The sequence below is a fragment of the Saimiri boliviensis genome, chromosome 19 (genome assembly GCF_048565385.1).
Source record: "Saimiri boliviensis isolate mSaiBol1 chromosome 19, mSaiBol1.pri, whole genome shotgun sequence".
NCBI classification, from domain to species: Eukaryota; Metazoa; Chordata; class Mammalia; order Primates; family Cebidae; genus Saimiri; species Saimiri boliviensis.
Window position 1 is genome coordinate 37,306,398 of NC_133467.1, and position 12,183 is coordinate 37,318,580.

At 46.4% G+C, this 12,183-nt stretch overlaps 1 protein-coding gene and 1 pseudogene across 1 annotated transcript; both read right to left on the minus strand.

The window, feature by feature from the left end:
* Positions 1–1,657: 1,657 nt before the first annotated feature.
* LOC120360273 (5S ribosomal RNA) lies at positions 1,658–1,776 on the minus strand (annotated as a pseudogene).
* Positions 1,777–8,496: 6,720 nt separating this feature from the next.
* LORICRIN (loricrin cornified envelope precursor protein) lies at positions 8,497–10,939 on the minus strand. Its single transcript, XM_039460036.2, has 2 exons — positions 10,860–10,939; positions 8,497–9,690 (listed from the first exon to the last, which is right to left on the minus strand). The coding sequence occupies exon 2, from the start codon at positions 9,665–9,667 to the stop codon at positions 8,564–8,566; it is 1,104 nt and encodes a 367-aa protein (XP_039315970.2). The 5' UTR covers positions 9,668–9,690; positions 10,860–10,939; the 3' UTR covers positions 8,497–8,563.
* Between the last annotated feature and the right edge of the window lie 1,244 nt (positions 10,940–12,183).

Here is a 12,183-nt window from a genome sequence, read left to right on the forward strand (position 1 = left end):
CCATTCTTCCTCTACCATCCTGTATCTCCTCACTTAAGACCCTCTGATGGGTCTTAAACTCAACACAAACACAGGGCTTTGTGTTGAGTTTAAGGTGATGACCACAGTTAAAAGAAGCAATAATAATGATAGAAACATAAAGTGAGACACATAAAGTTATGTCTTTGGATAGACTGGCTAATCTCTCTGAACCTGAATTTCTTCATCTGCATCTACAAGATGGTTGCTGTGGGAAACTGTTTCCGCAGTGATGGAGTGACAATCTTTGAAGTCATATGAATGGTTTGTTTTGCTTCTATTAGTATTTTGGTATTTTCTTAGAAGACTCAGTGATTTAAGAAAGCTGATAACTCTCAATGAATGCCAGCGGGGAGCCTGAGGTGGCCTAGTTGCTAAGGGCATGGGATACCGTCTGCAAACTCAAGCCTGTCTGATTTCAAAGCCAGGGCACTTTCCTCTAGCCTAGGCTATTTATTTACTGCTAATGTCCATAAGGGATATAACGATACTCTCTCCTTTTTTTGGTGTGGAAATTATGACTAAACCCAATGATTCCTGGTCAGAAAATAATGAATACCCACCCGCAAGGCTGCCAGTTCAACACTGAAGGGAACAGCAAATTTTCAGGTTGCAGAGGCTCCAGTGTCGGACATAAGGTGCAATGCTGCTGTTCACCAGCAGGGAGCAGGTGAAGTCTGCCCTTGCCCATGTGTGGCACCTGAACACTGCATCAGAGACTTACAGATAGGTTGAGACCATGAAGTAACAATGACTTCCATTCATCTAGACAGAAATTTGTAGGTGTGAGCTCCACAGTGGCTGTGTGACCTGGGCTTTATTACTTTCATTTTAGGGAGGCTCAGATAGGTTGGATGATCTGTTCAAGGTCAGACCTTGGAGACCCTGGGTCCTGAACCCAGTTATTTTACTCCACTTTTTAGGCTGTTTCTGGCATATCACACTGGCTCTTTGGTATATCTGACAATTGAAAAAAGTATTTTTAATAAAGACATTTCCACATACTTACTTTTACCTCCCATTTAACTGCCATTCACCAAAGGATTTTCCATATCATTGAACAGGAACTCACCATCTCCAAATGGTTTCTTTAGCAACTGAGGGAACAGCTTTCAAGGGAACTGTTGAGTGCTGCTTTTCACAGGTCTGGCCACAGAATTCAGGGAAGTCTTATATTTGCTCATTTATCAAATTTATGCTAGTTATTTGTTAAGTAGTCACAAAGTCAAAGTATTAGTCTGTTCATTTTGCCATAGCAAAATGCCACAGACAGGTTGCTTTAACAGCAGGTATCTATTTTCTTACGGTTCTGGAGGATAGACAGTCTAAGATAGAGAAAGAAAGCAGGCAAGATCAAGTTCTGATGTTTCTTCCTATCAGGGCAGTAATCCCATCAGACCAAGGTAGCATCCTCATGACCTCATCGATCCCTAATTACCTTCCAAAGCCTTCATCTCTAAATACAATCACAATGGTGGTTAGGGTTTCAACATATGAATCTTGAGGGGGACACAATTCAGCCAATTGCAGTGTATACGCCAGTTAGTATGGGTTATTAACTGTGGATGACAATAACTTGGAATAGCTGTGGTTAAAAATCTGATAAAAGTTCATTTTATAAATTTATTTTCTTTTTAAAAGGCTACAGCACCTTGTAGTCCCAAGTGGTCTCCCATGCAAGTACTAACCAGGCCCGACCCTGCTTAGCTTTCAAGATCAGACGAGATCAGGCATGTCCAGGGTGGTATGGCTGTAGACGGAAGCTCAAAATTAAAAAAGAAATTTATTTATTTATTTCTATTCCACACAGCCTTTTAAGAGAAAAACCAGAATCATGGCTGACAATGTCAGACACACTGAGACCATCAGACTGTTATAAATTTATATTTCCAAAAGAGATCTAGATTGTTAGTTACCATGAAGCTGTTATAATTTGTAAAGCTATTTATCTGAAAGCTTCTAAAGACCATTTAAAAAATCTTGGCTGGAATGTCAGAAGCAGAAAGTTTTCTCTCAATGCCAGAAGAAAAGTCAGCAGATCCCAAATAGGTAGAAAACAAAGAAACAAAAAACTAGAGACACAGGCAGAGAATTTAAAAGGCTCTAGATGTTAACTCTATAGCTGCAGGTTTTAATTTTTTTTAAAAAAAATTTGAATAATGGCCATTTTTACTCTGAGTTTTTCTTGATATAATTTACCCATTAGTTTAGAAATATGTACAACAGTGGGTCATAATATGTAGCAAGCTGGAGTTTCAGAAAACCTGGCATGTCTTAATGGTTGAAAATACCATGCCATTTCTCATTAATTTCTTTTTTTTTTTTTTGAGACGGAGTTTCGCTCTTGTCGCCCAGGCTGGAGTGCAATGGCGCGATCTCGGCTCACCGCAACCTCCGCCTCCTGGGTTCAGGCAATTCTCCTGCCTCAGCCTCCTGAGTAGCTGGGATTACAGGCACGTGCCACCATGCCCAGCTAATTTTTTGTATTTTTAGTAGAGACGGGGTTTCACCATGGTGACCAGGATGGTCTCGATCTCTTGACCTCGTGATCCACCCGCCTCGGCCTCCCAAAGTGCTGGGATTACAGGCTTGAGCCACCGCGCCCGGCATTTCTCATTAATTTCTAAAGAGCAAAGAGAATGTCATAAGTACCATCAAAGTCAAAGTATATCAGGAGTTGAGATCAGAGTTTTAGTGGTGGTGACTGCTTTAGTGGCGTTTAGTTAATCATTCTGTATCATCCATTTAGAATGTTTATTTTTGCTCTTAGAAGATTTTAGAAACAAGCAAGGGGAAAAAACCAAATCATTTACAGATGTGCATAACCGAATTAAGATAAGAGTGCTCACAAAAATTTTAAACCAGCCATGCAGAGCAAACAAAATATTAAATTAGGTGTGCAGAAAAAACAAAAGTCAATTCACCAGCAAAGACATGCCTCAGAGACAGAATGTAAATTATGTAGAAAGCAGAGTACTCAAACCAGAAGGACAGTGGTCTTTATACCAGAAAGGACTTGCTTAGAAAAGACAAAACGTTTTTTTTTTATCATCCCAGCAGGGATGTGAGGTTCTCAATGAAAGATGGTCTTATATCCAAAACAAATCTTGAATAAAATAAAAAGCCTTTACCAAAAAGAAGAAGGATCGGCCTGAAGTCAAACCCAATGGAAAACTGAAATAGTGTCTTAGCGTTTGCTCCCATAACGAAGTAGACTTGAACCACAGGTTTGTGTGTGAATGATTTTATTAAGAAAGTGCTTTTGAGAGAGATCAGTAATAGAGTGGGAAAGCAGAAAAGAAAAAGGAAGAAGTCATATAAAGACTTTACTGGCCCACCCCAGTAAAGCCCAGTACCAGACAAGCCCCAGACTGTAGGATGGTAATTGTGGGCTGAATCTCGAAGCCTGCCCCAGTGCCAGATAAGACATTGCACAATCAGGCTCCAGGCCTGCCAAGTGAACTGTCTTTGGGCTTGCCCCCGTGCCAGACCCACCCCCATAACCTTGGGCTCCGTTATCAGCCCCAGTGCCAGGTAGGCCTCAGCATCCCTGGGCTTTGACTCCCACCCCAGCACTAGGTCAGACCCCCACCAGAATCAGGCTCCAGGCCTGCCCCTGGGCAAGGCCAGCCCTGCAGCCCTAGTCCAGGCTGACCCTAACAGACAAGTTACTATTGTGACCCCAGGCTTTAGGCCTACTCCAACACCAGGTTGGCGTTCCTTGCCTCAAACACCAGGTGGTCACCCATGGACACAGGCTCCAGATATGCCCAGTGACAGGCCAGTCCTCATGGCCTCACCCTCCAGGCCAGCTCCTATGGCCCTATGTTCCAGCAGAACCAACGTCCAGGCTTGTTCCAGAAGATGCATGGTATAGGCCTGTCTCAGTAGACCCCAGTGCTGGACCAACCCTAACACACCCAAGCTTCAGGACTGTCCCTGTGTACCTAGGTCCCAGGTTGACCCCCTAAGGCCTTGGGCTCCAGGCCGATCCTGTGGCTCTAGGCACCAGGCCAATATCCACAATCCTAGGCTCTAGATCTGTCTCCACAGACCCAGGCTCTATTCTGGCCCTAGCGCCAGGCTGGCCTCAGGCTCCAGGCTCGTCCTTGTGGTTCCAGGCTCCAAAGGACTCAAAAGTCCAGGACTGCTCTAGCAGACCCATGGTCCAGGCCCAACTTAGTAGATCCTGGTGTCAGGCTGGATCCCATGAACTGAAGCTCCGACAGTACCCCTGCAGACCCAAGCTCCAGATCAGCCCCTGTGGACCCAGGACCAAGACCTGTCCCCAGGGGCTCAGGCTACAGCCCTATCCCAGTGGACCCATGCACCAGGCTTATCTCAGATTTGGCCAGCCCTTGAGACTCAGATTCAAGGCCCATTCCAGCGCCAGATCAGCCCGTGTGGACTCAGGTCTCAGGCTGGCCCCCACAGATTTAAGCTCCAGGCCTATCACCACAGACCCAGTCAACAAGTCCACTCCAGTGGATGCAAGTTACAGATCCAACCTCATGAACTCAGACACCAGGCCACCTGTCCAAGGATTCCAGCAGCAAGCCTGCCTTTAGATTATACCAGATGGCCTGCCCAGAATCTATGGCTAGGCTGGCTGGTGAAGGGATTTCCCAGATAAAACCAGTCTTCAAAGACTTGAATAAGTCTCTACCTTTTCAAATGCACAGACATCAACCTAAGACAAGAAATGTGAAAAACTAAGGAGACATAACATCACCAAAACAACATAGTTACTATCCACCAGCTGACCTGAAAGTAGAGACATACGAACTTCCTGACAAATAAATCAAAATAATTGTTTTGAGAAAGCTCAGCAAACTTCAAGAAAGTGGAAACAATTCAATAAAATGAGAAATATAATAAATTACCAAAAAAATGAGAAATTTAAAAGAGATCTTAAAATGAGGTAAAAAGAAAAACAAACAGAAATTCCAGAGCTGAAAAAAGATGAATGCAATGAAAAATGAAATAGCATCAGCAGCATAATTAATCACGCAGAAGAAAGAATCTGTGGACTCAAGGACAGGTTATTTGAAAATATTTACTCAGAGAAGAAAAGAAAAAATTGAAAAGGAACAAAGAAAGCTTCTGGAATGTATAAGGCAGTATCTAAAGAGAAAATATTCAAGTTAGAGGAGTTTGTGAAGGAGAAGAGAAGGACAAAGTGCATAAAAACCTTATTTTAAAAAATTACAAAAAACTTTACAAATTTGGACAGAGATATAAAAATCCAGGTACAGGAAAGTCAAATGTCTCCAAACAGATTCAATCCAAACAAGACTAACTAAGACATAGTATAATCAAACTGTCAAAAATCAAGGACAAAGAATCCAGAAAGCAGCAAAAGAATAGAAGAAAATAATATAAAAGGATCTCCAATAAGGATTACAATGGATTTCTCAGCAGAGACCTTACAGGCCTGGAGAGAGTGGGATAATATATTCAAAGTGCTGAAGAAAAAAACAAAACTATCAATCTAGAATACTGTATACCCAGCAAAGCTGCCCTTCAGAAATGAAGGCTATACAAAGACTCTCAGACAAACAAAAGCCAAGGGAGTTCATCACCACCAGACCTATATTACAAGAAATGCTAAAGGGAATTCTTTAAGATGAAAGAAAAGGACACTGGTTAGTAACACAAAAATGTATGAAAGTATAAAACTCACAGGGGAAAAGCATCATATAGTCAAATTTAAAATGCTTTAATAGTATAATGTTGATGTGTAAAAGAAGAAAATCCTGTCATTTGGGACAACAAAAATGAATCTGGAGGATATCATGTTAAGAGAAATAAGCCAGGTATAGAAAGACAAATACCACATGATCTCACTTCGACATGGAATCTAAAAAAGTTGAACTCATAGGAAAAGGGAGTAGAATGGGTGTTACCAGTGGCTGGAGGTGGGGAAGGGAAGCACTGAGGAGATGCTGGTCAGAGGACACAAAATTTCAGTTAGATAGACAGAATAAGTTCAAGAGGCCTATTTTACAATATAGTGATTATAGTTAAAGACAATGTATTGTGTGATTGAAAATTGCTAAGAGAGTAGATTTTGGGTGTTCCTACCACAAAAAATTATAAGTACAAGAAACAATTCTTATGTTTTTTGGTTATATTTAGCCATTCTACAGCATATACATGTTTCAAACATGTTTTACACAAAAAATACATAATTTTAGTCTTTCAGTTAAATATAAATTCTAAAAATGACATATATGATGTCATGTATGAAGGTTATATATCTTTATGTAACTTTCAAAAACTAGCATAATTAATCTGATGGTATCTTTAAGCGAGCTAATGACTCGGAAGGGAATAAAGAGGGCTTTAATAATAATAATAATCTGAGATTTATTATTGGGATGAGTTCACTTGGTAAAAGTTAATTGAGCTGTCACTTAACAATTTTTGCCCTTGTATATATGTATGCTATACTACAAGAAAAATTTATACTCATTAAAAACGTATTCAGATTCACTTGTAGTGTTTTTGAGTGGATCTGTTTGTATGTATACAGATTTTTTAGTGGCTGCCGTGTATTACATTGTATGTACATAACTTATCGTAGTCTATTGGTATGGACATTTTTATCATTGAGTGAACTGCAGACACTTTAGGTCCCTTTTAGGGACCTTTACTTATTTATTTAGGTCCCTTTTTAGGGACCTTTACTTCTTGTAGGTCCCTATTTCCATTTAGGTCCCTTACTTCTTGCTAATACCACGCTAGTGAGGTGAGGGAGAGTTTAGCACCTTCTGAGTAAGTCCATGTGGACTCCTTAATATGGTGCATGTCCAGGATGTTTGTTCATTTTCCCCATTGTGTTTGGTTGAAGTAGGGCAAATATTGTCAGAAAGGTTTCTGTTTTACCAGACCACCCCTTTCCTGGTCTTTTGGCAAAAGCAAGACAATTTTCTTGGTGCTATTTTTTTTCTCTGCACCTGCCAGAATCTTGGTTGCAGATTTTCTAGTGCCCAGTCTGGGAAACATAGGAGGCAAAAAGAAAACCCAGGAAACCTACCATTGTCAGTCCTTCAGTTCTGAGGACTCTAGCTACTCTGTCTTGTCCTCTCCACCTTTCAAAGTCTTCTTATGTTTGTTATATATATTATGCCCAGAGATTTTAGTTCTCCTTCACTGGAGCAATAGTAAGAAATACAAATACTTCATTTTGTCCAGAACTGAAAGTCTGAGTTTCATTTGTTAAAAAATGTAAAAATAATGCAGTGGTTGGACTCCTGGATCTTTAAGACTGCTATCTGTTTTGATGTTTTGATCTCCATAAATTACTGATGTAAAATGATGAATAGTAGTGATCCTAAATGGAAGAGTGGAGGAGAGATAACTTTTTTTTTTTTTTTTTTTTTTTTTAAATACCAGCAGTGATTGAGTAGGAAGAGTACTTTGGCTTTTTGATGTAGCAGGAGTTTTTCTTGAGTAAATCAGTAAATTGCCATTTAACTAGAGCTGGTAAAATTGGGATATGAAACCGAAACTGGAAAGTCCTTGGCCAGTCTGATGTTCTACATCTCTTTTGAGGGCTATGCAATTAATATATCCCTTGGAGCAACTGCGACTTCTTCCTTGTTAATTGGAAAGCTCTTGTGTTTTCCATGACTTCTCTCTGGTGCTGAGGTTGTACATCTCATATATTTATGCTGCATCTTCCTAAGTTAGGAAAGCTCCTTCGAGAGAGCAGGAAACAATCAACCTGAGAAAGTTGATTGAAATTAAAAAAAAAGAGAGCAGGAAACAGCTCCCCTACTTCCTTCTTTCCCTGTGGATACCTACTAAAGTGGTCTTGCTCGCCCTAGATTAGAGGTCTGTAAACATCTGATATGCTTATTAATTCTCCGGTGAGTCTGGGTAGCATAAGCTGGTGCTCCTAACGTGCAACCATCTAGCTTTCAGACCTTTCAGAATTGGCTCCGGACTACGAGAGACAGCATCTTTCCAGGGCAGCATGTCTTTAAAAAGCAGACTTCAGTAAGGAGACCTACAGTGGTTACCCAATCCACAGGGAGGTGTTTGTTGAAGGCTTTCCTCAGGATCTTTGTATTTTGGGATCATGTCATGATTTTAAGCCGTACACTAGGATCTTCACATGTTTGACCGTGGTTTGCCAGCCATTCCTTCCTCTCCTGGTGACTCCCATCTCTCCACTCAACCTGCTACCAGTAGAGTCCGTGTATTTGTAGAATGAGCGTGAATGAGCGAATGCAGGAAAGGAGAAGAATGGAATGGAATGGACGAACTTGAACACTGCACTCTTGGAGACCCAAATTCTCATGATTTTGCAAATTTATTGAGCGAGGTACTGGGGTTGGGAGGTAGTTGTGCGGAAACCAAAGAGGCAAAACCGCGGAACAAGATGCTGCCGTTTTGAACAAGAGCTCAAAGGCTTCTTCCAGGTAGGTTAAGGCGCAAAGGATTTGCAAACCTTTGACAATATCATGAGCGCTCTAAGCCCATTGGCGCCCACAGGGAACACCTCCAACTCCTTCGCCTCTGTGGCACCCTGGGGGACCTATTTGCATGGCCAGCTAGGCGCCTGCTTTTGCTGGGTCTGGTGGCAGACCGGGACGCCCTTGCCACCCCCGGAGCCACCCCCAGAGGAACCACCGCCACAGCTGGAGCCGCCGCCGCCCCCGGAGGAGCCACCTCCGCAGCCGGAGCCCCCGCCGCTGATGACGCCGCCTCCGGAGGAGCCGCCGCCGCAGCCGGAGCCCCCGCCGCTGACGACACAACCTCCGGAGGAGCCGCCGCCGCCGCAGCCAGAGCCGCCGCCGCAGCCAGAGCCCCCGCCGCTGGAGAAGCAGCTGCCGCCGCCGCTGCCGCCGCCTGACGACCCCGCTCCGTAACTCTGCTGGGGCGCGCACGAGGTCTGGGTGACCTGCTGCGAGGAGACGTAGCCGGAGCCGCCGCCGCCAGAGGAGCCCCCGCCGCAGCTGGAGCCGCCACCGGAGTGGCCGTAGCCGGAGCCGCCGCCGCCGCCGCCGCTGGAGAAGCAGCCGGAGCCGCCCCCGGAGGAGCAGCCGCCGCCGGAGGAGAAGCAGCCGGAGCCGCCCCCGGAGGAGCAGCCGCCGCCGGAGCCGCTCCCGGAGGAGCCGCCGCTGGAGACGCCTCCGTAGCTCTGGCACTGGACCGCCTGGCCCGAGGAGCCGCCGCCGCCGCCGCCGGAGGAGAAGCAGCCGGAGCCGCCCCCGGAGGAGCCGCCGCCGCCGGAGGAGAAGCAGCCGGAGCCGCCCCCGGAGGAGCCGCCGCCGCCGGAGGAGAAGCAGCCGGAGCCGCCCCCGGAGGAGCCGCCGCCGCCGGAGGAGAAGCAGCCGGAGCCGCCCCCGGAGGAGCCGCCGCCCCCGGAGTACTTGACGCTCCCACCGGAGCCCGCGGCGCCGCCTCCGAAACCGCCGCCGCCGGAGGAGCCCCCGCCGCAGCCGGAGCCGCCGCCGCCGGAGTAGCCGCAGCCAGAACCGCCGATGCCCCCGCTGGAGCCGCCGCCGCTAAAGAAGCCGCAGCCGCCACCGCCGCTGCCGCCCCCGCCGCTGCCGCCGCTGCCGCCGCCGCCGCCGCCGGAGGTCTTTACGCAGCCCACTGGGGGCTGGGGGGTGGGCTGCTTTTTCTGATAAGACATCTTGGCTAAGAAGGAAGGGGAGCCTGGAAGGAGAGAAGAGAGCATCGCTGGACCAGCTGCAAGAAGATGCTTACGGAGGCAGCTGCATCCATGGCAACATCGCCATCCTCCCAGCGCCCGCCTGAGCCAGGTCCAGGGCTCCTTCAGGTGCCCGGAGAGCCCTCAGCTGGGAGTCCCACGATTCCTGCTTTTGGAAGTGTTGAGTTCCTCCTTCCCCCGCAGAAAGCCTTCACTAAGCTTTAAACAGTTTCAGTTAGCGGTGCCCATTCTTCCAGCTCTGCCTCTGACCAATGTTGTGTGATTTGAGGGCAGATGGCTCCCAATCCCACGTGTTTCTCATCTCCTCTTAAATGGAAGGGTTTGAACACTTCATCCTTCAGGCCTCCTCCAATCCCAACACTGATTCTCTGAGTGCAAATAGAAAACTACCAGAAACCTTTAGGATGGGGGATTTTACCCATTCCCAGCACAACAGAGGGAGATTTGTTGCACTCCATTCTGCTGAGGGCTGTTGCACTCTATCCTCTGCAAAAGCCCTTAGTTCAAACTCTTGGTCTGTCATGGTCTAGCCATGATTCAAGGGCTAGTTATTAGAAAAGACAGGCTCTGCCGTGGCCCTGCCTGCAAACAGGGGAAGGACCCTGGTGATCCTTTGGACCAATATTCCCGACCAGAAGCTATTAGCCGTCTCTTCCATGATTTTCTCAAATCCAAGCTTGGTAGAAGCGACTCTGAATTGTAGGAAGTTGTATTTCCCTCTCAGAACTTCCGACTCTGTAAAGTAGGAATTGGGTTTCTGTGGCACCTCAAATCCCTCCCATCTCCAACTTTCTTGGAATCATTCTCCCTACTCTCTTGAGAGTGGGCTCAGTCTCTCCTTCTGACAGGTTCACAAGGTCCGCTCAGCCCATGCACAGGCTGCCTTGGACAGCCTCTGCAGAGTCCTGTGCCCAGCACCATGCCTGCCCCTATGGGGGTGCTGTAGAGGCAGGAGACAGTCTTGTCTTTGTGGAGTTTACATTCTGGCCAGAAGACCAGAAACACCATCTGCATGGCAGCAGCTAATCCTCCACTCCTTTCCTGACCCCCTTCTAAATGCGAGCACTGTTGGGAAGGCAGAGGTTCATCTAATCTAGTCAGGCCTGGGCAAGACCAGCTGGGAATATGAGAGGTCCGTAGAACCCACACTTACCCAAAGCACCAGGAAGGGTGAGTGAGGAGAGAAGATGCTGGCAATGTGAGGGACACTGAGCTCCTGAGGTTATATATACCTCAAACCTGACTCATCCATTGATCCAGGCCAGCTGCTTGTTTTGGCCTGAGTTACGTGACCCACGGCTGTCAGCCCCACCTCCCTGTGATTGCAGGCACAGGGTGGCCTGTTCATGAAGGTTTTGGCATTCTCGAGATGGGCAGCCTGGTGTGTGACTGGCCCCTTCTCTGATGCAACAGTGTGGCAGGTTCGTCAGTGGGGTCAGCCCATCAGAGTGGATGGCAGACATTGTTTCTGAAACCTCTGATACAGGACGCATACCAGGTGGTTGAGGAGTAGGTCTCAGAGTCTTGAGGTGCCCTAAGAGAGTCAAACTGGAGATCTCAGTTCTTTGTCTAAGGAGTAGGACCTTCCAAATCCTACTGTTTGATTTCTGGTCCTGCTACTCAAAAACCCTCAAAACTTTAGAACCCGTTCCTCCTTTGCAAAAGTTTCTCTCCCAGGATGTCGTGTGTGAATTGCTGGGGTGCTTCTGTCCTGCCCACTGGAGGCATGAGCCCCTAGCACCCAGGTCTGGACTGTACACCATAGACAGTGCTGTAACTAATGTGACATGGGAAGCTACTTTGATTCATCCCTGGATACAGCAGGCATTTGAGAAAGTCTGAGAAAGAGAATCAATACTGAATTTCCTTGCAGCAGAGCAAACTGAAGAGATGGGCCATGTGATGATCCTACCATGGCTCTTTGGCTCTGTTGTCCTCTGGTGTTGTGTGGCAAAACACTGACCTCAGCCTGAGGGGCAGTCGTCAAATGGAATAGACTTGAGATTAGGTGACAGGTTGGGTGCTCCCTTTGCTACTTGCCAGCTGCGTCACCTTGGGCAGAGTCACAGCTCTTAGTGCAATGTCTGCACATGGGAGACACTCAGTAGGTAATTATTGACTGTGGAATGATCAAGCTTTCTGACCCTCAGTTATCTTGTCTATCGAATAGAAATAGTGATACCTATTTCACAGGCATGTGAAGAGGGAACAGTTCTGTTAAGTGTAGAAGGTGATGCTATCTTTTTTGTTGTGTTCTCCTGTAACAGCACACCCTTACTTCCAGCCTGGCCTTCCCTTGGACACCAAGGCCAGAAAGGAGTCCATGGAGGGATTGGGCAAGTCCATGTCTTCTCCTTGGAGAATAACTCAGAACTTCCCTGTTGACTCTGGACCAGTAGCATCACCTCTGCGCACGCAGAACAGCGTGCTTCTCCTTCTTTCATCACCGGAAGACAGTTGGCATTGTTTAAGATACC